Consider the following 25,868-nt stretch of genomic DNA (forward strand, 5'->3'; position numbering starts at 1 on the left):
CTTCATTCCCGTAGAGGGAGAAACTCAGCTTTCAGGAAATGAGGGCAGTGGCACGCCCCCCACCCCACCTGTGCGACCTGGGACCAGGTTACCTGTGCTCGGTGCTCCCCGACCGCAAACTGGATCACGGCGCAGCCCGGGCTGTGGCTGTCTTCGATCCTCTCCACGGTGCTTGAGTCGATCTTGAGATCGCTGCTGATCTCGGCGCTCTGGATGAAGTCCTCCGTTTTCAGGTCCTCCACCTTCTTCAGCTCCCCGTTGGCCAGCTGGATGATGGAACCCTTCATGAAGTAGGGGGGCAGCGTCGGGGGAGCGGCCGGGGCCGCCACCGACTGCACCACGGGCAGGTGGATCTGCGCCTGCACCACCGCGGGGTAGGCGGCCGGCGGGGCCAGCGCCTCGGGGCTGAAGCTCTCGCTCTTGGGCATGGCGGTGGTGACGAAGGTGTGAGGCACTGCAGCAAACTGGGGCGACGACGTGACCATGCCGGGGGCCACGCCCGGCGCCTCCACGTCGGCACCACCGACCGGGATGAGCAGGGGCTGGGTGCCGGGAATCACCAGGTGCTGGGGCAGGCTGCCGGCGTAGGTGATCGCCTGCTGCTGGCTGCTCAGGTAGCCGATGACCGGGGGCTGCGTCCCCGCGTAGAAGGCGGCGGCGGGCAGCCCCACCGGGAGCGGCTCGGACGCGCTGTGCGGCGTCTGGATGACCGTGTGGGGCGACAGCGTGGCGACGGCGGCCTTCACCCCCTCGGGGCCCAGCGCCTGCTGCGGTGACAGGGCGTAGGCTCGGTGGCCGGGCTTCCCCAGGTGCAGGCCGCCCTTGTCGTTGAGGGTGGAGGGGGACGCCTCCCGGTGCGCGGCGGGCGGCGCCTCCAGGTCCGCGGCGGGAGGGCCGCTGTTGGGCAGGACCATCACCGAGGCCCGGACCCCGGACGGGTCCCGGGCGCTGTAGTCGCCGGGGCTCGGGGGCACCACCACGTGCCGGGACTCGTACGGGTGCGCGGCCGACTTGGCGCCCGCCTTGACCAGCCCCAGCTCGGCCGCGGGGGGCCCGGCGTACCTGCGCCCCTTCTCCAGCTCGCCGTTGAGCATCTCCTTGGCCTGCATGGCCTGCTGCAGCCTGCTGCTCTCGGCTTTCTTGGCCACCTCCCGCGGGACGAAGTGGCCGCCGGCGTCCGAGTACTGCACGACCACCTGGGAGGGGGGCCCCAGGGTGAGCGTGTGGGGGATCATCGTCTGATGGGGGTGCAGGTGGACGGGGAGGGCCGGTGGGGAGGCGGTGCGCCCGGCGCTCTGCGGAGAGCTGGAGATGTGCACGTATTGGTTCTGCTGGGCGGGCGGCGGGGACCCCGCGGCCAGGAGCCCCGGAGTCCTGCTTAGGTGGTGCTGCTGCTGCTGCTGCTGCTGCTGCTCAACCTTGTGTCCCGAAGCCTGGCTCAGGCCGCCCATGTTGGCCAGCAGGGTGGAGTAGGCCTCCAGCTGGGAGCGCTGGGACGGGGTGGCGGCCAGGGCGGCGGAGGCGGCCCCCGCGCTGCTGGCGGGGTTGGCCGCGGGGGAGATGAGCTGTGAAGGGATGAAGCCGGCGTAGGGCCCGCTGTACTGGGAGGACCCGATGAACTGGAAAGTGTGAGGCAGGTGTGCATACTGCACGGGAGAGATGGGGGTCCCCGACCGCGGCGGGGGGTACACGGTAGGGAGCGTGGTGGTCGCCGGGACCGACCGGGGAGCGCTGGGTGGGGAGCAGTCCAGCCCCGTGGACAGCGATTTGTGTAAACCTATTCCCTGCTGTAAACCCAGCTCCACGGACGTCCCGGCTGGTGCATGCCGGCCGCCCCCGTGGCCCTGGCCACCCGCGGTGCTGGCCAGCCATGCCAAGCCCTCCGCCCGGTGGTTGTCGTGGGGCGGGGCCGCGGCCTTCTCCGCCGGCCGGCTGCTGGCCGGGATCTCGCGCTTCTTGGGAGGCAGGCATTCGTTGCTCCTTTCTTGGTTGGGTTTCATTTTTCGCCGTCCCCCCTCCACGGTGACTGCTTCACTGGCTGGCTGGCTCGGCTTTTAGTCTGATAAATGGAAAGTCACATTTGATTTCCGTAGGGGATCCAGGTGCTTCATGAGGAATCATCTCCCCGTGGGTACAATCGGCCGACAGCAGCTCTGGATTCTGGGGGAAGAAAGAGGGCAGGAGGAAGGGAGAAGGGAAGGGATGAGAAAGGGAAGGAGGGAAAGGAAATCAAAACATCAGCGCCAGAACAAACATCCTCAAGAAGTCTCAGAATAGGCCTCTGGTTACAACGTGAATTCCTAAAACCCATGACAGCCCGGCACCAAAGCAGATCAAACACTGGCCGTGCAGGATGGCACATCCTGAAAACTGGTAAGACGCTGAGCAAGTCAAAACTTCAAAGCATATCATTTTTCTGGAGTGATCAGTGCCCCTAAGACATGGTTCCCAATTTCCTCTCTCCTCCTTTTTCCTCTCTTCTTCTTAGCGGGGACATAATGCTAATGCATGTCTTAAATTTCCTTTTCAGAAATGCTGGTCCCATGTCTCACCACTTGCTGGAAAATCAAATGGAGCCCCAGTGGAAGGCTGACATAAGGAAAGGTTAAAGTCAGCAGTATCCTGCCCTCTTAGAGCCAGGCACTGAGAAGGAGGAAGAGAAAGTTGGGAGTAGAAATCCCACTCAGTTTTTGCATATTGCTTCTGATTTCTTATCTGCCAGAATCACTATTCACAGATTCTACATGATTCTGGATCTACAGTGAGTCCTTCTTTCTTAACACACACACCTGCGCGCGCGCGCGCACACACACACACACACATGCCAACTCAGCCACAAATCCTTTTCTCTACAAGTTCCAAAGTAATTCCCAGTTCAGCCACTCCTTATGGTAAAAGCAAGCCAAAAGAAATCTGTGAGACAAATCAAAACTTTGAATATGGTTTTGGTTAAAAAACAAATACAATAAAAGCAATATAATTAAGGAAGCACACCTGTTTCATCCCTGCCTCCTCCTTCCTTTCCTAGTTGTTGAACTTTCTCTTCTCACTGCTTTCCCCTCTTTCTTGTTGGGAAGAGTCAACTCACTTTAGAGATGAAATGTCTTTCTGACAAATCAGACCTGTGTGTTTAAAACTGGACATGCACATAGTTCTTTTTGACACATATCTCAGTCTCTCAGTAACTACCAAACTCTGAGGCAACACTTCTGTGTGATAAAACATCTCCACCTGATAAGAGACAGAGCATCCACTAAACCATCATGAACCACGAAAATAAGCAGCAGGTCACAGTGGTCCCTCTAAAGGGACCATTTGCAGAAGTGAGTTATGTAATATGCTGCACTTAAAAAAGCCATGGGATTGGACTTGGAAATTCCAGGCCTTCGAGTTTAGGAGCTTCTCTAACCCATCTTTTCTGCTTTTCAAATAAATTCCATTCAGTAACAGTCTTCAGCTTCATTCCTTGATGATGAAGCAACTAAGATATCCCTATTGTAGTACAGTTCCCTCTCCTCTCCTCTGGCCCCCTCTCTCACATACAGCTTATCTTCGTTTATAACTTTTATTTTGCCTGAGATTTAGTGGCTCTCGTTGGTTTTGCTGCAAGATCAGCAAACACCAATTTTCATGACAAAACGACAAATGATGCAAAATAAAGTTCCCCGATTGATTTTGAGCAGGTTATATTTGAAGATGGCTGCTTAAATATTTGGTGTTTAACTTGTACATGTATGGAATGTTTGTATGTTAAGAACGTTCGTGTTTTTATGTTGTTTTGGTTTGTCAATTAAAAAAAATTTGGTGTCTCAACATCAAAGGACATTCAAATAAGAATAGGATCTCTCACAAGACAAGCAAGGTACTTTAAAGATGGGAAAAGAAACAGAAAATAAGTCTAGACATGGAACACTAATACTGAAGAAATGAAATCCAATGAAGTACTATGTCCAGCTTTTGTAAATCCCAAATAACTGTGTTCAGTATGGCCTCCTCTTTTTAAAAAGAACACTGCACAAAATTTACCCCCAGTACATGCAAATTAACACCCCCAATACCTGTAAATATTTATGACAGGACTACTTTCAAAATAACAAAATAAAACTACAAAAACATTTTTTTAAAAGGTACCCCTTTTGGTTGTTTGGAAAGCACTGATGATGATCTTTTATCTTCAGATTTTAAGTGTGACTCTTAAGAACAAACTGCCTAAGCTCCTACATTTCCTTATCAAATGGCAAAGGAAAAGTCATTTAAAAGAATTTCTCAATGAGAACTGCTCCATGCGCCCCCTGGTGGTGCCGCAGTCGCACACATCCAATAAAAACCCCGCAGGATTTCATTAGGGATGTTCATGCAAGAGTGCTATGTCAGAATGAGAAAAGAGAACATTTGCATATAGTAGGTCCAGCCAGTAAGGAAATAGGTTAATTAGCCCAAGGCAGCTCTAGGGAAGAAAAAGCAGCAAAATAAAGGTCCTTTCAAAGCCAAGCAAAATGTCAAACACATTCTGAGAGAGATCCATTAGCAATGCAAATGAAAAACTGCCTGTACAACTGAATGCACAATATACAAATCTAGAAAACTCCTCTGAAGATACTTCTATAAGAATCCAGCCCCAGTAAATTTGAAAACCAGTGCTGATTTGCTTCTCCATAGTGCTGGAGTTTGTTTATGCTGCTTACTTGAAAGACTGGCTTAGTTGGCCACACCAGTCTCTGTGTAGACTCTGTGTAGACTCAGGGGACCACTAAGGCTTACTGGCCTAAACACATACATTCAAATTTGTTCTTTGGGAAGGTTATTCGTTGATAAGTAGTATCCTTCCCAGATAACACCAATGCCACATCAGGGGTACAGAGATGAAAGCTGAAAACTGGAACAACTCAAACTGTGACCCAGGACCAAACTGGTAAAAAAATTCACCTCATCCTCCACCTGCTCTTAGGAGGACCGTGTTTCATATTTCCTAATGCAGCTCGGAGGGGACAGGGCCCTCGAATTCTGGGGCATGGGTCCCTTCTTCTCTGTGCTCCATTAGCTCATGAGGGTAAGGACTGGAGCTCGCTGCATTTTCAGTAAACCACCAGGTGGCACCAAAGTCCTTTACCATGTCCCTGGTTCCGGGATGATTATCGTGGGATAAAAGAATGGAGAGCTAATTTATGAAGGTGGAAAAGTAGAGTAGGAAAAAGAAAGGGAGAGAACCACACACCAAAGGACAAATGCTTGATGGCTCCACTTCTATGACCTACCTGGAATGGGCAAAATTCACTGAGACAGAAAGTAGATTAGAGGTTACCAGGGGCTGGGGGCAGGGAGAGAGGAATGGGGAGTTAGTGCTTCATGGGTGCAGAGTTACTGTTGGGACAAAGAAAAGTTTTGGAAAGACACAGTGGTGACAGCTGTACAATATTGCAAATATAATTAATGTCATCAAAGGGATACATTTTTAAAAGGTTAAAATGGCAAATTTTATTATATATATATACACACAGACACACATACATACTCATATATACATATGTATTATATATATATATATACTGTACACACATACATACCCCACAGTATATTTTTTTAATAGAGTAAAATATATATTTTCTTTTAAGAGAGAGAAAGGGGAAAAAGGAAGGACAAAGACAGGAAAAAAGAGAGGGGGATTTCTCCTTTAGAGATCTCTTTAGTGGGATCTCTTTCTAGTTACACACACAGCAGCTTCTCTGTCCCGAATTACCCCCCCCCAGAGCTGACATACACAACTTCAGCTGGGTTCCCGAGGCACTCCCCTTTGGGCTGTACCTGCCATGACAAAGTCTTCTTGTAATCATGGGACAAAACATGAAAATATAAATGTTACTTTACCAGAAACCCACAAATGCAGACCATGCTTCAAAACCATGATAAAACATGATAGTCAGAAAGGGGAAAGTGGATGAGGAGTTAATAGGCAAATGAAGACACGTTTATTTAGGAATTACTACGTAGGGTTTGCCTGACAATCACTGTTCTGAAGACACTGATCTTAAGCATCTTTGTATCTACGTCTGTTAAGTGCCTCTCAGGCAGGATTTTAAAGTTTATCTCGGCGGTACAGGGCCTTGCTACTAAAAGCGTGATCTGTAGCCTGTGACATCAGCACCCACAGGGTACTTAGAAATGCAGATGCTCAGGCCCAGTCCTAGACCCACCATTTCAGCCTCTGCATTTTAAACGAGGCACATAAAAGTTTGAGAAACTCAGATTACACCATTACATTTTCTACTCCTAAACTCCCCTACTCTCTGTTAGGTACAGATTAAACACTGTTAGCCTCTTCCTAATGGAGCAGGCAGTGAGAAACCAGAATAAGTTTCTGGGTATAAACAATACGTCGAGGAAGCCTTGGCGTGAAGCAGTTAACATTTAGGTAAAGCTCAGCTGTGTACTTTGGGGTCAGCTAGATCCATTACAGTTGTAAGTAACCAACACCCCTTTGCTTCTGGGCCTGTCTTTAAAAACTACAGAGAAGCACACTTTAAAAGGACTTTTTAAATCACAAAATTTACACATAACTCGATTATCTCCATGAAGAAAAATAAAATTTAACAAAGGAAACATCGCACTTAGGCCTCTGCTATAATCTGGTTTCAAAATGTTTTGCCATACCATGGATTAACTGTCAGAGAGGTGACGGGAAACAGAGAAGGCTCTGCGCTGGGAGACATGGAAATGAATCCCCACAAACTTCAAGGCCTTTAAACAGCAACCAACTGCTATGGCTGCGCCTAGAACTTCATAGTCAAAGTGCCCATTCTGAGGTTGGGGCTGTGACAAGGGCTGCTCTGCCATGCACACCTAATCCCAAAGTGTCCTGTTTTGAGTGAAAACCATGTTATCTGGTATTTAGGTGTATGCCCAAATAGGAGCCTGGTTTCAGCTTTCCAAGAAAAGGAAAGGCTGACTGATGATGAGCTTCTGTCAGTGCTGGAAAAATTACACGACTAGTTTGGGAGACAGAACACCTGGAAATGATGGCAGAGATCACTAGAACATGGCAAGGATTTTCTAAGTCCTGACACTCCAATGTACTCTGTTTTATTATATGACTGAACAGGAAGATCTGTAGAGTATATTAGAAGAAGGTGCTTCATTTTTGATTAGGTATTAAAAATAGGCTCAGGCGGGCCATGGTGGCTCAGCAGGCAGACTTCTCACCTGCCATACCAAGACCCAGGTTCGTTTCCTGGGGCCTGCCCACGCAAAAAGAAAAAAAAAAAAAGGCTCAAAAGTCATGGTTGGCTAAATGAGTATGCCCCAAAGGAAGTGAATGGATCATGCATTCACTCATCAAACACTTACTTAGTTTGTGGTATGTATAAGTTCTTAATTGTTCAACACCGGCATGGAGCAAATAGTCTGCCATAGAAGTCTATTCTCAATTCTGTTTTCTTCAACATTTTTATTAGTGTTTGGGTTATCATATTTAGAAGTCAGAGAAAGCTGAGAGGGATGCTTAATATATTGCAATTAATATTCAAATATATCCACAGAAGCTGAAAATGATGGCCCAAAGCCAAGAAAATTAAGTTTAATGAGAATAAATGTAAATGCCTGTCCTTGATTTCAATGGCTCAATTAGCCCACTGTCAGGGTTGGACATCTGGCCTGAGAATGCTTCAAGTGAAAGAGCCCAAGAATATTGTTCGACTATATGTCAAACAAATGCTTGGTATGGCTCCTAAAAAGCTGTTGGAATTGTAAACTTCATTAAAGACAGTGCAACGTTCAGAATTAGGGAAGAAATAATGCAACAGTAGATGGTTTTGGTCAAATTCCGCGTAAACTCTGGATAGCAAGGGGACAACGGCAAAGCATAGAATGTTCAACAGGAGTCACCAGATTAGCAGGACTCAAGGTCTGGACCCAAGGCAGGTGAGAATGGCCTGCGGAGGTACAGAAAAAGCCGGAACTTAAGAGCAACTCTCAGATCCATAAAGAACTGTGCCTGGGAGGTAGAAAAATGAACTCTGCTCCAAGTTACACTGAATTTATATTTATAGTAGAAAATGTGAAGTATCAAAACTGTCTAGAGATGGGCTAGGCTGCCTCATGAGATCAGGGTCCCTTTATCACCCCAGCATCAAGGGAGGGTTCTCAAATGACCTGAAAGTCATAGAAAACTTGGTGGGAGCCCCATCCTGGCTGGGTGTTGGCACTACTTTCTCTTACTGCTTCTTTTTCCCCATTCATGGGTATTTTGAGACTGTGATTCTATCCTATGCCAAGTTGGCTTGCTTGCAAGCCTAGCCTATTTCCCTCCTTGCTGTGTCTTCAACCGAAACAGACTCTTCTGGACCTAGCAAAAGCTTCACTGGGCAGGCTTCTTGGCTTCTGAAGGGGATGGATGGCCCTGTCCAGGCAAGAACCACTAAGAGGCACCATCGTGCAGGAAAGGCTGCCCTAGAGCCGCACCCTAACACTCCCCTGGGGCCTGGAATCTTGCTCATCATAGGGGTGAGGTGAGTGAGAAAAGAAAAACCAAGGGCCAATAGCTTGTAATCAATGCTAGAAAAAAGTCTGAGGAGGACCACACAGATGTTTAGAAAACAGATCAATGTATACCTTGATTTGTATCATTAATAAGATGGTGCAGTGGGTTGGTGACCCTCTGAAAGGTATGTTTACCTGGACCCCGTGACCTTACTTAGAAAAATGGTCTTAATGGACGTAATTAAGTTAAGGATCTTGAGATGAAGCCATCCTGGATTATCCAGGTGGTCCCTAAATCCAAAGGCAAGTGAGACCCAAGAGGAGAAAAGAAGAGGGGAGGGGAGAGGCCATGTGAAAATGGAGGCAGAGAATGGACTGATATAGACACCAGTCCAGAAATGCCTGGTGCCTTGAGAGGCTGGAAGAGGCAAGGAAGGTTCTCTAGAGTCGTCAGTGGGGGCATGGCCCTGCCAATCCCTTGATTTTGGATTCCTGGACTCTAGAGCTGAGAGCCAACAAGCTCCTGTTGTTTTAAGCCACCAAGTTTATGGGAATTGATGTCAGCCCTGGGAAACTAATCTTAGAATAGCTACCAATATATTGATTACCTACTTTATTCCAGTGACTCTACTTAAATACCTTGTCTGCTCACAACAAACGGACAAGCGTGTTTTACCCCCTGCATCTTTCAGATGAGGACTCTGGGGCTTGCCTGCAGTCAGAGTCACAGGGAGAACCGGCAACGGAAGCCACAGTCCTCCCTTCTCTTGCACTTGACCTTGACATCACAGGGGAGACACCTTGGACTATGAGGCACTGTGCCGATGGAAGCCTAAGAGCAAATACCCTATTTTTTTTTTCACGTGGGAAAGGGACAGACTGCATAGGGATAAGATGGGTAAGAGGCATCTGGGAAAGCTCTGCATTGAATTTAGCATGAATCACGTCCTGCATCTGGCCTGGCATCCAGTGTCACAGGCTGGGATCCCCCGTTGACTGTGATGAGAGGCCAGGATCGTTTTATTTCTCAGGCAAGCTGGAGCCCCCCAGCACCAAGCTCCCTGCCACCTGCTGGATTGGGACCCAGGCCATGGGAGAGCCGAGATGCCAGGGAGCATCCTGCGCTGGTTGCGAGTAGAACATTCACACTGGGAACACGCATTCACTTTTGAAACAAGCTGTGTCACCCTCTGGAGACACAAAGAGCGCGCAGGAGTCTGAACCCAGGGGGACAGGTCTCCCCAGCTGGTGGCTGCAGTGTACACTCCATGGGGGCTTCTGTTTGCAGCAAGGCCTTGCTGGGCGTTGGGGGTCTGTCACTAACGCCAACAGCCAGGACTGTCAAAGAAAGACAGGACTCAACTTGGCAGGTGAACTCACTGCCCTCCCCATCCATGGGACATGACTCCCAGGGGTGTAAATCTCCCTGGCAATGTGGGACAGGACTTCCGGATGAGCCAGGACCTAGCATCAAGGGATTGAGAAAGTCTTCTTGACCAAAAGGGGGAAGAGAGAAATGAGACAAAATAAAGTGTCACTGACTGAGAGATTTCCAAACAGAGTCAAAGGGTTATCCTGGAGGTTATTCTTATGCATTGTACAGATATCCCTTTTTAGTTTATGGTGTATTGGAGTGGCTGGAGGAAAGTACCTAAAACTGTTGAGCTGTGTTCCAGTAGCCTTGATTCTTGAAGATGATTGTATGAAGAAATAACTTTTACAATGTGACTGTGTGACTGTGAAACCTTGTCTGAAGTTCCTTTTACCCAGGGTATCAACAGATGAGTATAAAAATAAAGATAAAAAATAAATAAATAATAGGGCAGGGGATAAAGGGTACAAAATTGGGTAGATTGAAATACCAGTGGTCAATGAGAGGGAGGGGTAAGGGATATAGGATGTAGGAGTCTTTCTTTTTCTCTTTCTTTTTCTGGAGTGATGCACATGTGTGGTAGTTAGATTCAGGTGTCAACTTGGCCAGGTGAACGTGCTTAGTTCTATTGCTGTGGACATGAGCCAATAGCATGTGAACCTCATCTGTTGTTGATTACATCTGCAGTCGGCTAGGAGGCGTGCCTGCTGCAATGAATGATGTTTGACTTAATTGGCTGGTGCTTAAATGAGACAGCGCAAAGTAGCACAGCCCAAGTAGCTCGGCATTCCTCATCTCAGCACTCGCAGCTCAGCCCAGGCCTTTGGAGATGCAGGAAGGAATCACCCCGGGGAAAGTTGTTAGACCCCAGAGGCCTGGAGAGAAGGCCAGCAGAGACCATCCTGTGCCTTCCCATGTAAGAAAGAACATCAGTTGAAAGTTAGCTGCCTTTCCTCTGCAGAACTAACAAAATAAATCCCCTTTTATTAAAAGCCAATCCAACCCATCTCTGGTGTGTTACATTCCAGCAGCTAGCAAACTAGAACAACATGTTCTAAAAATGATCATGGTGATGAATACACAACTATGGGATGATATTGTGAGCCAATGATCGTATACTACAGACAGACTATATGTGTTGTGAAGATTTTTCTCAATAAAAATAATAAAAAATAATAAAAGTAGACAGTATTTTTAAGATGTAAATATGTGCAAAGATATACATTTTTCCAGTGATGCACTGGTATGTGGAATTTTGGTATCAACATTAAACTGAGTAATATATAGATCATATTTTTTAAAAAGGGAGGAGAAAACAGACTCTGCTAGTTATATTATGAGCATGACAATAGTTTTCAGGACTCTGTTCATCTATAGATTTTCTGGCCATCGTTGCAATGATTAAATGATTAACAAATTTGAATCCACCCAAAATAACAGCCCCTCGGGTGCCTGCTGTGTCCAGTAGCTATGAACTGGCCTGGAGTCACCCTCTGGGTTCAGGGCCCTAAAGAGTGGCCAGACAGGATTTTTCAGGATGCACAGCTCTTCCTGCTGCAGTGTCTCCTCCACTGGCACAGGGCTCAACTGCTGGCTCCCTTTCTTTTTTTTTTTTTTTTTTGCTATCACCTGTCAGCATGACCGAGCACACTTTCATCAAACCCTGGGCAAAGCTTTTCTTAGATTTCTACATTCTGCTGTCACAGCTCCTAGTGAACGAAATGATAGCAAAGAAGGCATTTTGAGTGGGTTCCACCACCCGTGGAAATACAAGGAGATCTGGACATGTTATGAGTTGAACTGTGCCCCCCCCCACACAAAAAAATTGGATATGTTGAAGCCCTACCCCCAGTGCGTAGGAGTATGCCCTTATTTGGAAACAGGGTCACTGCAGATGGAAGGAGTTAAGATGATGTCATTACTGAAGTAGGGGAGACCCTAATCCAGCCTGACTACTGTCTTTGTAAGAGGGAAATTTGGGCACAGAGAGACAGAAAGACACAGAGGAGAAGCCACGTGAAGATGGGAGGAGAGATTGGAATGATGGGGCCACAAGCCAAGAAGCACCTGGGACCACCAGGAACTGGAAGAGGCAAAGAAGGATTCTCCCTTGGAGGCTTCAGAGGGAGCTCAGCCCTGTGGACACTTTGACTTTGGACTTCATCTTGGTTCTTTTAAGGCACATAGTTTGTAGCACTTTGTTACAGCCACCCCAGGACAGTAAGAGGTGCAGGAAGGGGTCTAACGCACGTGGCCATGGCCGTGCCGTGTGCCTGGACGGTGGGCCTGCACATGTCTTCACGAGCACGAAAGCGGACGGGGGGAGAGGAGGCCTGCAGCTGGCTGGGCCCTGAGCCCTCCCTAGAAGCAGCTCACAGGCAACGCTGCTGCTGTGTGTGGGTAGCCAGTGTCCTCTGGCAGCCTGCCCAGCTAGAGTTCCTGAAAAGGCTCAAGATGGAAAAATGATCACTTGGAAAGGGATAACCATCTGGATCCAAAGTGGTCCCAAATGAATTGTTCAGCAGGGGTTGAGCTTGAGTTGTTAAGAAAAGCTGGAAATGCATTTCTTTCAAGACCTTCCCTAGTTCAATACATAAGCAAATAACTTTCTGCTTTAAAGTCTAACGGCATGCCAGATTAGCTATCCTGGGACACCCAAATCTCTGTTTATCCACCACTCTGGCTGCAGACTGGGAACAGTCACAGAGGCACTTTCCACAATTCCCATAGTTAATGGCTCTTGTCCCTGGCCTAGAGTAAACTTTTTCAAAGAAAAGCTGTAGTTCTGTTCTCCTTGTTTTTGAGTCCATGGGATGGGTGCAAAAAGGTAGAAAGAATTGGCCAAGATGACACAGTTACAATCAGGGTCAAGAGAACAAGACCATGGAACTTTTTTTATTTTTTGAGAAGTTTTGTGTTTAAAAAACAGTCATGTGGGGGTGCAAAGGTAGAATTCTTGCCTGACAGGCAGGAAGACCCGGTTCGATTCCCAGCCCATGCACGTCTGAAAAACAAACAAGCAAGCAAAACAAACAAAAATTCAACAAATGGTGCTGCAATAACGGGATACTCACATGGAAAAAGAATGAAATGTGACTCTGCCATATAGCACATAAAAAAACCAAAAAAACAAAAAACAAGCATGCATAAAATACAGCATTCCCTATAGTACCCTGCTATTAACATCTTGCATTGATGTGGAGCATTTGCTACAACTGATGAAAGCACACGTTTATAATTGTACTACTAACTATAGTCCATGGTTTAACTTAGGGTACACTGTGCTGTGTGGTTCCATGGATTTCCTCAAAAATTTTTATTCAAGTAACATGTATACAACATAACATTTTGCCTTTTAACCACAATCAGATATATATGTCAGTGCCATTAATTACATTCCAATGTTGTGCTACCTTCACCACCATCCATTACCAAAATATCTCCATGGTTTGGAAACCGGTTCCAAATAGGAATAGCATCTTAAACATTAACTCCCTAATTCCTATCCCACCCTGTCCCCTGGAAGCCTATATTCTAGATTCTGACTTTATGGATTTGCTTATTCTAATTATTTCATATCAGGGAGGTCATGCAATATTTGTCCTTTTATGTCTGGCTTATTTCAGTCAACATGATGTCTTTAAAGTTCATCCATATTGTCATGGGTATCAGAACTTCATCCCTTTTGATGGCTGAGTAACATTCCACTGCATGCATACATCGCATTTTGTTTATCCAGTCATCAGCTGATGGATGCTTGTGTTGCTTCCATCTTTTGGCATTTGTGAATAGTGCCCCATGAGCAATGGGGTGCAGATTATCTGAGTACTGCTTTCAATTCGTTTGGGAACATACCTAGTAGTGGGATTGCTAGGTCATATGATAATTGTGTACATAAGCTTTCTGAGAAACCACCAAACTGTTGTTCACATTGGCTGCACCAGTTTACGTTGGCACCAGCAGTAAATGAGTGTTCCTATTTCTCCACATCCTCTCCAACAACTGTAATTTTCTCTGCATATGTATTTTATAATAGTCATTCTAGTGGCTATGAAATGGTACCACAATGTGGTTTTGATTTGCACTTCCCTGAAGGTTAATGGTACTGAATAACTGTTCATGTGCTTTTTGGCCATTTGTTTATTTTCTTTGGAGAGACAGCGAGTCAAATCCTATGCCCATTTTTTAAGCTGTGCTTTTTTATTCCTTTTGTTAAGTTGAAGCATTTAAATCCAGAACCCTTCTTGATAAGAACACTTAGAAAACTATGAATAGAAGAAAAACTCCTCAATATGATAAGGGGCATCTATGAAAAACCCATAGCTAACATCCTACTTAACGGTGAAGGACTGAATGCTTTTGTCAAAGATCTGGAACAAGGCAAGGATGCCCACTGTCAAGACTGTCATTCAACGTTGCACTAGAAGTTCTTGCCAGAGCAATGAGGCAAAAACAAGAAATACTTCTTTTCCAATTTGGATGCCTTGTAACATTTTCCCTATTTGCAGTTGATATAAATCTATATACAGGAAATCCTGAAAAATCTACAACAAAGATCCTAAAGTCAACAAATAAATTCAGCCAAGTGGTGAGGTAGAAGGTCAACATTCCCAAATCAATAGTGTTTCTATATAAACAAGCAATGAACAATCAAAGAAATCAATAAACAGAATCCATTTACAGTAGCAAGTAAAAGAATCAGATACCTAGGAATAAATCTAACCAAGGATGACTAGGACTTGTACACAGAAAACTACAAAACATTGCTACAAGAAATCAAAGAGGACCTAAATAAATGGAAGGACATACTGTGTTCATGGACTGAAAGACTAAATAGAGTTAAGAAATGTCAATCCTATACAGAATGCTTTACAGATTCAGTGCAGTCTCAATTAAAATCCCAACAACCTTCTTTGCAGAAATGGAAAAGCCAATCATGAAATTTATATGGAAGGATAAGGGTCCCAAATAGCCAAAGCCATCTTGTTGAAAAAGAATGAAGATGGGGGACCCACTTTCAGATCTTAAAACTTATTACAAAGCAGCATTAATCAAAACGGCATGGTACTGGTACAAGGTCAGATATACAGACCACTGGAATCAAGTGAGAGCTCAGAAATCAACCCTCACATTTACAGCCAGATAATTTGTACGCAAATTCCACTGGATGAGGGAAAGAACAGTCTCTTCAACAAATGGTCCTGGGAAAAATGGATATCCATTTGCAAAAGAATAAGGGAGAACCCTACCCACCTCATCCCTTTAATAAAATTCAACCCAAAATGGATCAAAGACCTAAATACGAGAGCCAGAACTATCAAAAGCCTAGAAAAAAACATAGGGAAGCACTTTCAAGACTTTGCATTAGGCTAATATATTTTTTTAAGACTTTACACCCAAATCACACGCAATAAAAGAAAGACACAGATAAACGGATGGCATGAAAATTAAAAACTTTTGAGCCTCAAAGAACTTCTTCAGTAAAAGTAAAATGGGAGAACCTATACAATGGAAGAAAATATTTGGAAACCACATATCCAATAAAGGTTTATCACCCAGAATATATAAAGATACCTATACCTTCTGACTCTCAATTTAACATTCTTACCATCACAGTGATATAATTCACTACAGAATTCAATAAGATTTACATCCATTGGCTAATTTGGGATATCAAGATAGATGTGAATTTTGCTATTACTAATAATTATTAGATAAATTTACTAATATTATTGCTAAGAAGACGACGGAAACATAGAATAGTAGGAAGAATGGACTATGGAGTTAATTCAGAGAACAGGTTCAAAACCTGGCTTTACCCCAACTGGCTCAATCATATTTTCCCCCCTTTTAATGTAATTTTAATTTTAATTAAAATTATACATGCATCTAGTGTAAGGAGACAAATATATCATCAATGCATAATCTTGTAATTATATCTTTGTGCCTTAATTCCTTGTCTACAAAATGGGAAAAAAAACAAGATATGTTTGATAAAATATATAAACGGTAGTTATTATGATTATAGCTCAGCAATGCCATCTTGTGAATACCCAGCTCTCACCAACACCAATCTACCACTAATCTCTCCTGGTTCCATGATGTAATCTATGCAACACCTCCAAATCATCAACCCTTTCAAATATCTGGGTTGCTGTCACACCTGTGATTTACATAAAAGAGAAAACCATGAATGTTTGGGAATTCGTTTTCTTTCTTTGGCTGACAGAGGGACTATATTTATTAATAGTTTCCAGCACACAAGTCTCTGTTCCAACCAAAAAGCATCAATGCAAAGCAATCCAATGCATACAAACAGAGTGCAGAGAAAGGTCAGGCTCATGTATGACGTTTCTTGGTACAGCTTCAGTGCAATGATTCCCTGCTCCACTCTGCCTGCTTTTGCACAATACTTTAGGGGTGAGTAATTCCCAGAAAGTGTGGTGGGGAAATGCAGAGTCTTCTTTCCACTCCCCAGTGGGAAGGGACCCAGCTGTCTACTCACCAGCCCTGCTACACACCACAAGACAAAGTGCTGGAGACATCTAGAGGTGCCTTGGTCTGAGGCTACAGCCCCCAGAAGCCTGGATTTCTGGGAGCCTGCATGGCCCAAGTTTACGGACAGAGAACATGAAAATCTATGCCTAGTTAAGGAAATGCCTTTCTGGACCTGAGGTACCCAGGAGGGTCTTTTTTTTAAACGTAATTTTATTGAGATATCTTCCTATACAATACAATCCATCAAAAATACACTATCAGTGGTTCACAGTTTCATCACATGGTTGTGTATTCAACACCATGATCATTTTCACAACATTTGCAGCACTCCAGTAAAAGAGATAAAAAGAAAACCCCAAACATCTCATACTGATTACCCTTCCTTCCCTCTTACTGACCACTAGAATCACACTCTACCCAATATAAACACTTATAATAGAGGTAGGTTAACTAAAACAATGTGGTATTGAAAGAGATGGAAATAGATACCTAGATAGACAGGCAGACAGACATAAATATGTATCAGTGGAATAAAACAAAACATCCAGACATAGATCAGTGTGAATGCAGGCAACTTTTTTTTTTTCAATATAGTAATACAATTATTTTCAAAGATCAGGGCTACTGGGTTACAGTTTAACAACTTTAGGTATTTCCTTCTGGCTATTCTAAAACACCAGACACTAAAAAGAAATATCTATACAATGAGTAGTCACAGTCATTTGTTAAGTTCTAATTTCTCAGCTACACCTCCTCCCTCTCATTTAATCAATCTCTCAATCTTCGGGGGTATCTGGGAAATGACCATTTTAACTTCTTCATGCTGGAAAGGGGTGTTGACCTTATGGGTAGAGGAATGGACCTGTTGATGTTCTCAGAGAAACCGGTACCTCTGGGTTTCAGGACTTAACTGGCCTAGGACCAATCTGGATGCCTTAAGTTTCTGAGAAAATAAATTTATTACGAAAAACTTTTATAGACTTAGATAGAGTACTCCCTAGGGTTGTCAGGAATATTGTTGGTTGGGGCTTGGTATACTGTGATATTTTGAAATATCTGGCTAAAGCTTGCATAAGCATAACCTTCAGAATTGACCTATTGATTTTATTTGAAATCTCTTAGACACTGAAATTTTTTTTCCATTTCTTCCCCTCCCCCCCCCCCCGCCCCCGGGAGGGTCTTAAAGTAGTTATTGCCCTTGATGTGGCTGGATTCAATGAAAGCTGAAGCCTCTGGATAATCCATAAACCACCAAGGCCACCCATTCCCCAGGGTAGTCTAACACAGCTTCCGCCAAAGGCTGTTTCACAGTCATGGGACGCTGTGCAGCTTTGCCATCCCCTTGACTACAAAGGCCCAAGGTCTCCGGTGGCTCACCTTACCCAGGTGAGACAGACAGAGGTCACTGAAGGCTTACTTTGCTCGGGCTACACTGATGCAGTGTATCACCATTGCATGTTGAAGACAAGGATACTAAGGCTCAGAGGGTAACTTCCCTAGGACCATGTGGCTAATAAATGGCAGAAATAAGAAGAAATCCAGATTTACTGATATAAAAACCTGGGTTCTAGTTTTTGGATTATACAATGGGTTTGATGCTGATCACTACACACTTAAAAATAAACAGATGTTTCAGTTCATCAAACCAACATAATAGATGAGGTCCATGCTGGTTTCACAGATAAGAAGGCATCGTGAACCAAGGATGAGAGGAATCCAAATTTGTGGACCCCAAAATAGTGGCCAGTGGACAGTCAGACAAGGGGATGAGAGAGGGACTGTAGCATATTCTACCCGGTGTAACTGATCTGGGCCAGGGTACATAAAGAAAGCTTCCCTATGGCAATTGTGGCACACAATAAGAAAATAAATTTTCTTGGTCCAGAGTTTGGTTCAATAAGGGCAACATATCTGCTAACTTGCTGGTGTCTTAATCTTCTCAATCCACCCAGCTGAACTGACTTAAATCTACCAGGGTCACTCGATACTCAATGCCCCAACACATCAATCTAGCAGGAAGTCTTGGCTCCATCACCTGGCTCCTCAGATTTGTGAAATACCTCCTCCAGAACACGGAGAGAGCAGCGTCCAGTCTAGGACAGAACTGATTTCACAGGGTTCACAGCCACGCTGAACAGCCTGATGGAACCAGCTCTGGCCTGAGTGACAAGAGACCTTAGTCTCAGGGTCTTACTCTCCTCACCTGCAGAATACGAAGTCAATCCTTGCTGCATATCAGACTCACCTGGGGAGATTTCGAAAACAGTACCAAAGTCCAGATTTACGCCTGACCAACATATTCGGAATTACGGAAGGTGGGGGTCCATCACCAGATGATTTAACATATAGCCAGAGAGAATTATGGGCAGAAATGCCCTTTAACTTCTCTATTAAATATCCCTCCCAAACCTTCCCTCCATCCTTGCAAACATAATGTTCTCACCTCCTTTGACGCGCTTTAAAAATAAATCAAATGTCACGATGGAAAAAATAAAGGAGACAAATGGCAATTTTATTCTGAAATGACGCAGTACTCTCCCCCAATTCTGCTTGCTGCTACAGGGGCCCCCAAATATTTCCCACAGTTAACGTGCCTCCATATCCATGGCTGGGCATCTTTAAACCCTGAACATTGGATGTGCTTTCTCACATTCTCAAAGGGGACTATGAGCCACAAGAAGGTTAAAAAGCATTAATTGAACGTTTCCTCCCAAAACTATCATGTCGCTGCTGGCTCAACACAGAAAGTGGCGGGATATTCCTGTGCCCCTCTTCTTCCTGTAATCTGTCACCAAGTCATGGCAGTTCCAAGTCTCAATCAAGACTTCGCAAACTTCTGTAAAGAGCTACAAAGTACTTTCCGCTTTGCAGGCCATGCAGCCTCTGCCACAACCACTCAACTCTGCCACTGTAGCCGGAGATAGTTCAGAAACAAACAGAAGCAGCTGGGCCCTGGTTCATCCCTCAAATATGCTTGGCTCAAGGCTTTGGAGATGCAGATCCTCTCAGCTTAGAGCACTTCCCCTCCACCCATCGCCTCCCCTGGTGCTCTGTGTTACCTGCTCTCTAATCTAGCAGTTCTTAACCTTGAGAGCACATCAGCACCACATGAGCCCCCAGGCAGTGGTGAGGCTGCTGGTCCTGGGACCATACTTTGAAAACCTCTGTTAGAACCAATCTCTCAGGTGCTTCTCCCCACCCCAATCCCAACCCCACAATGCACACACCCCTTTCTTGTGCTCCCCTGGGGTGCAGCTCTATGTCATCAGTTCCACACCATGTTATAACTGTTTACTTGATGCTTCTCCATGTGTCCCCCCACACCAGGCCACCACTGGCCACCACGTTTGCCCATAACAGATCCCCTGATGGTTACTTCCTTGTGTAATCATTCACTGCTACAACCCAAGTAAGACCACTGCAATCCACACTCATCTATTCCTTCTTTACACACCACAAGCCCTTATGTAACTCCCACAGTTTAGTACCTCATTGCGTTCTTTGTATTTTTTTTTTTTTAACTTTGTTTTCATGTATCTTCCACATTCAATTTTTAGCTCCTAGAAATTTGGAATAGGCTGAATTTCATATCCCCTTGGGAGCCTAGGACTATTGTTCTTTTGTTATTAGATTACTGTCTCTTTATCCTGTATCTATTTCAATTTTGTCTTCCTTAGACGTTAGCCACCGAAAGACACAGTGTTTCTGGATCTTTTAGATTTGGGACGTGACTATACGCTGTTGGATTAAAAACGAAACTCATGACAGAGGGACACAAAATACCATGTATTTGCAAAGAACTTGCACTTTGAGAATCCATTCCCAACACAAAGACTCAAGTGGGGTTAATACTTCCTGTATCAGGAGAGACACTGTGTGAAGTGTTGCTCAAGATGTATGTGAAATGGGAAGAACTCTGAAAATTCCCATCCTGATATCTGAGATGGTGGCCACACTGTCCTACAATCATGCTCACAGAAACATTCCTGGTAGTTTCTGGATGTACCGGAAGAAATCTGTATTTACAAAGGCAACAACTTAAATGAAAGGAGCCTAAATCAAGAGTAGAAAGTACAGGGAGACAAGCTATAAAAATCAGCCAAGATGAGAAATCTCTCTGAAGTAAATGTTTGTTTTAAAATTAGGCAGCTGACTCATGCTCAGTGAAAGGGCGGCTGAGATCTGACCCTCTGAAGATGAATGGATCATTTCGAAAAGATGAACGAGTGGGAAACCTGCTTTCTACCTCTGTTTCTTTCCGAGAGAGGCTTCACAGTGGAGCCCCACATGTCCCAGCATGTCACTTCCAATCACCAGTGAAAGGGACAATGGGATGATTCGCTACCTGCAGCTGGTTTCAATCAAGAAGCCTTGTGATTACTTCCACCCTCCCCCTTCCCCATGGCTGCCGCAGCCCAGCCCCAAGCCAGTGGGGCACTAACCACTGGGAAGGAGCTGCCCGAAGCCTCCAGCATTCAGCTGCCAACCTGCTCCTTCTCTCCCTGGCCCCGCGTCATTACCTTAATCAGGTTTTCATTCAATTAAAAAAAAAAAGTTTACACTCTCCCTGGAAGTATGCCAACACTTCTGAACACGGCGCAACGTCAAATCAACTGCTGCTGCAGATGTCAGGGGCAGCTCTTTATTCTTTTTTCATTTATTTTTTTTAAGTTCACAGTCTGGGAAGGAGGGAGTCCCTCCTGTAGGCAGTTACTCGGTGGACACGCACTCAGTTGGCAAGGGGTTTCTAACTTTCTCTTGGAAATGAAGGGCAGAGCAGTGAAAGTATAGTGATAACGAAAAGCTGGTTCAAGTCGAAAGGAAAAAAAAAAGATGTTTTGTCTAATCTTGAATTTTTTATACTACAGTCACGCTGGGGGAGAAGTACACGGTTGGGCCTGAAGTTTGGTTCACAAAAACCCGGATTAGAGCTCTGGCTCCTGGGATTTGGTGACTTCAGGAAAAAGAAAAGTCATTCAATTTTTCTAAGCTTCAATTTCCACACTGATAAAACAGAGATTATAAGAAGCCCTATCTTGTGTGTTAAAGGGATTGCATAGGAAATGCAGTGCCCTGCATATAGGTTATAACACCTTGAAAAACGGGTAGCTCTAGTGTCTGCTTTGCAGCAAACTGCAGCCAATCTCATTATTCACAGATTTTGTGTTGGCTGACGCGCTAAAATCTGTAACCCCGATGTCAATACTTGTGGTACTTTTGTGGATGTTTGCGTACCTACAAACAGCAGTGAGATATCAGAGTCCCTACACTGCGTGCTCCAAGCTGAAGTCAAACAAGGCGATGCCTTGTCTTGTTTCAAGCTCTCGTACTGTAAGCAGGTGCTCTTTTCACTGTATATTTAATGCCATATTTTTTGCATTTTTGTGTTTTTTTCCCCACAATGGCTCTTTTATATGGCCCCAAGGAGAGTGCTGAAGTGCTGTCTAGTGTTTCCAGGCGCAGCAAGGCTGTGATGCGCCTTCTGGAGAAAATAATGTGTATTAGAATAAGCTTCACAAAAGCACCAGTTGTAGTGCTGCTGGCTATGAATGCTAATGAATCAACAATATCTAGTCACTAAGGTGTCTTTGAATAGAAGCACACATAAAACAAGGTGACACTGATTGGTTGATGAAAATGCCATGCCCAGAGGCTCACAGGAACCTAACCCTGTATTTCCCCCTAGGAGTACTGGTTCAGCATCCACCAATTCAGTGCTCTCGAGTGTTCACGGAGACATCAGAGAACCCAACCACTATGAAATAATGAGAATTGTCTGCATGTCCCACTGTTCTAGTTGAGAGCACAGGCTCCTGATCCAGACTGCTTCCATTGGAATCCTGGAGCCTTCACCCACCCATGGTTGACCTGATACAAGTTTACTCAACTTCTCTGTGCCTCAGTTTGCTCATCTCTAAAATGGGATCAATATCAGCATCTACCTGTTAGACTTGCTATGAGTTCACACCCCTGAAGCACTTAGACTAAGACCTCGCACTGCAGGACCTGGAGAGGCTGACTGCTGTTATAATGATTTTTGGAGAAGGACCTTCCTTCCTACCTTCTCCTGTGAGTCATATTTTTGTCTGTTTAAACACCACACACACACACACCTCCCTTGATTTCTTTCCCAGATTACTTCATGCATCACACAAACGAGTCAGCTCCAGCCAAGATGTTGGATGGAAAAAATCTCTAATTAAAGGTTCCCTGCCTCACCTCCCTTAATGAAGTATTTCAAGTGCTACTTAAAAGTTCAGAAAGTTGATGAAGTCTCTGAAATTGACGTCTTCTAGAAAATCTGTGCTAGTGCCTTGATATACTTTTTTTCCTAAACTGGGCTAAAGCCTGAACTCCAGAGCAAGTAGTCACTTACATACACATTTAAAAATAAAATTCAAATAGACTCATGTTCTAAGTTTGTGTTTGCATTATTTGCTGTTTATTCCTGCAGTTTAAATAGAAGTTTTCTGGCTTGTGAACACAGAATATAGTATACCCTTTAGACAAAATTATTAATTGCAAGTCAATTCAATCCCGTTTCAATGACAATACTCATGCCCTAACTAGAATCTCTAGTTTGCTCAATTGCCAAAAGGAGTCCTCTTAGCAAATGTGGACAATTTGGGTAATGGTTTCACCAGGATATGCTCTGATTTCACTCTGCTTATCTCAAAGCTCATTTTCTGAGTTCCAGTCTTGGAAGATGCAGCTAACCCCCAAGCCTCAGTTTCCTCACGGATTATAGAATGTGAATTATAACAACACATTTCCAAAAAGATAGCTTCATGGTTAAACAAGACAAAAATATGGAAGAAAGTTCAATGGCTATCAAAATACTGTTTGAATATGTTCTCTTTCTGAACTTTAGTTGCATAGCTCCAACTGTCTGTCAGACATTTCCAATCAGATATTCCCACATTCCCTTCTCAAGCCAGCACCCACTCAGGTTCCATGTTGAGGCTGATGATTTTATACTGTCCCCAGGCATAAAGCCAAAGCATCAATTATATATATACATAATTAGAGAAGCTGTAGGTTTACAGAAATACTATGCAAAAAATACAAAAGTGCCCATATATCCCCAATGCAGTTTTCTCTCTTATTAACACTTTGCATTAGTGTGGTATTTTTGTTACAATTGATGAAGCAATACTATAATTATACTATTAACTAGTTCAGTCCATAGTTTATAGTAAGGCTCAGTGTTTTTGCTGTACAGTCCTGTGATATTTTAAACTTTTATTCTACTAACATACCTATAACCTAAACCCCCCCAACCACATTCAAATATTTAATTAAGTGGAGTTAACTATATTTACAATGTTTTGCTGTCATCACCACCATCCGTTACCAAAACATTTCTATGACCCAAATAGAAACACTGTACCCACTCAGCATTAACTCTCCATTCCCTACCGGCATTCCAGCCCCTGGTAACCAGTATTTCCGTTTCTGACTCTGAACTTGTATATTCTAATTATTTCATGTCAGACAGATTGCATCTTCCTTTTGTATCTGGCTCATTTTACTCAACATGATGTCTTCGAGGTTTATCCATGTTGTTGCATATATCAGAACTTCATTCCTTTTTAAGGCTGAATAATATTCCATCAGACACACACATACACACAAATACCACTTTGTCACCCATTCATCAGTTGATGGACATTTGGGCTACTTCCATCTTTTGCCAATTGTGAATAATGCCACAATGAACATCAGTGTCCAAATACATATTCAAGTCCTTGCTCCCAGTTCTTTCGGTTATATACCTACAAGTGGGATTGTTGGTTCATATGGTAATTCTATATTTAACTTCCTGAGGAACCACCTAACTTTTTCAATTACAACAGTGGAAAAAATAGAAAGTTTTGTGCCATTATTTCTTTCAAAGTTCCTTCCACTCCTCTCTCTCTTTCTTCCCCTTTTGGGACTCCCCTAATGCATATACTGGTGTGCTTTGTGCTGTCCCACAGGTCTCTTAGGCTCTGCTTACCTTTTTCCATTCTTTTTCCTTTGTTCTCTTCAGCCTGAATCATTCCAAATTGTGTTTTCTTTGAGTTCACTGATTCTTTCATTCTGCCAGCACCAACCTCCTATTGAAACCCTTCAGGGAAATTTTCATTGCAGTTATGGTGGTATTTGTGTTTGGTTCCTTCTTAAAATTTTTCAATCATTGAGATTCTCATGTTGTTCATTCATTGTTTTTCTACTATCTTTTAGGTTTTTTTCTGTTTGTTTTTTTTTTTTTAACCTCCTTGAGTATACTGCTCATTTTTGTTTGTTTTTGTTCAGTCTGTCCAAAATCTGGTCTTCTTCAATGATGGTCTCTGGATTTTGATCTTGTTCATGTCGATGGGCCATCATTTCCTGTTTCTGTATCTTGTAATCTTTTCTTGCCCACTATTCATTAACATTTCACATGCTAACTCTGGGATTTGGTCCTGGAGTTACTTGTTTCATAAGTTCATATCCAGCTAGGGATAGGACAGGGATTTCCTTGAGTGCCAGGAGCTAACAAAAACAAAAAAACCCATGCAAAGAATACCTTTTGGAGTCTTTGCAAGTTGGCTCTGCTTTAGTGGGTGTCCTCTGGCAGAGTTCAGCCCTCCTACCAAGAAGATCAGCCTGGGGTAGGTGGGAACTTCAGGGTCATGTTCATCTTCTCTGAGACTTCATCTTGGATTGGGCTGGTGCTTGCTTGTGGTCTCAGGACCCTTGTGTACAGGAATTTGAATGTCCCTTTTATTTCCTATGACGTATCGTTTCTCTCCCTCCTGGATGTTCTATTGTATGACTTAAAGCAGGTAATCCCTTGTCTCAAATCTCTTTGATTTAATTGTTTCTTTTTCTTTTTTTTTTTTCACATGGGCAGGCACCAGGAATCGAACCCGGGTCCTCTGGCATGGCAGGCAAGCATTCTTGCCTGCTGAGCCACCGTGGCCCGCCTGATTTAATTGTTTCTTACACGGCTTTAGCAATCTGCAGGCTACTTTACCTATAGGCCAAGTCAGAGGACAACCCAGAGAGGAGCTTCCTGGTCAGGTCTTTCAGGCTGCCACCTGACAGCTGGTCACTGACACAGACGCACCCAGGAATGCACAGAGGGGTCACTCTGGGACAGGACAGAGGCCCAAAACAGGAGCATAGACTGGTTCCACGTCACACCAGGCAGGGGGTGGGGGTGGCTAGCCAGGGCACCAGGAGCTTCTGGTACCATTTCTAAAGATGTACTTTCTTGATTTGGCACTTGCCCAGTTACTGTAACCCTTTAACTATTTTCCAGAGTTTTGGGAAAGATGAATTTGCCAGGTTTTGCTAGTTGTTCAAAGGTCCTGTGGGGGAATGGTACCCTGGAGAATCTTACTCCATCATCTTGGTCAACTGGAAGGCCAGGGCATAATTTCTTTTAAATATATTTTTATTGACAAATCTTCACACACATACATTCCATACATGGAGCACAATCAGTGCCTCACATAGTTGTGTTTTCATCACCATGACTATTTTTTTGAACATTCGC

General features: G+C 44.3%; 1 protein-coding gene across 14 annotated transcripts in view; it reads right to left on the reverse strand.

The window, feature by feature from the left end:
* ATXN1 (ataxin 1) overlaps positions 1-25,868 on the reverse strand; it is a 442,577-nt gene that overhangs the window by 20,961 nt on the left and 395,748 nt on the right. For all 14 annotated transcript variants that reach the window (XM_077143976.1, XM_077143982.1, XM_077143986.1 and 11 more), the window contains one exon: positions 93-2,160. In XM_077143976.1, the coding sequence (XP_077000091.1) occupies positions 93-2,000 (1,908 nt within the window). In that variant the 5' untranslated portion in view covers positions 2,001-2,160. The remainder of the gene's footprint in view (positions 1-92; positions 2,161-25,868) is intronic.

The sequence above is a fragment of the Tamandua tetradactyla genome, chromosome 25 (genome assembly GCF_023851605.1).
Source record: "Tamandua tetradactyla isolate mTamTet1 chromosome 25, mTamTet1.pri, whole genome shotgun sequence".
Taxonomy (NCBI): Eukaryota; Metazoa; Chordata; class Mammalia; order Pilosa; family Myrmecophagidae; genus Tamandua; species Tamandua tetradactyla.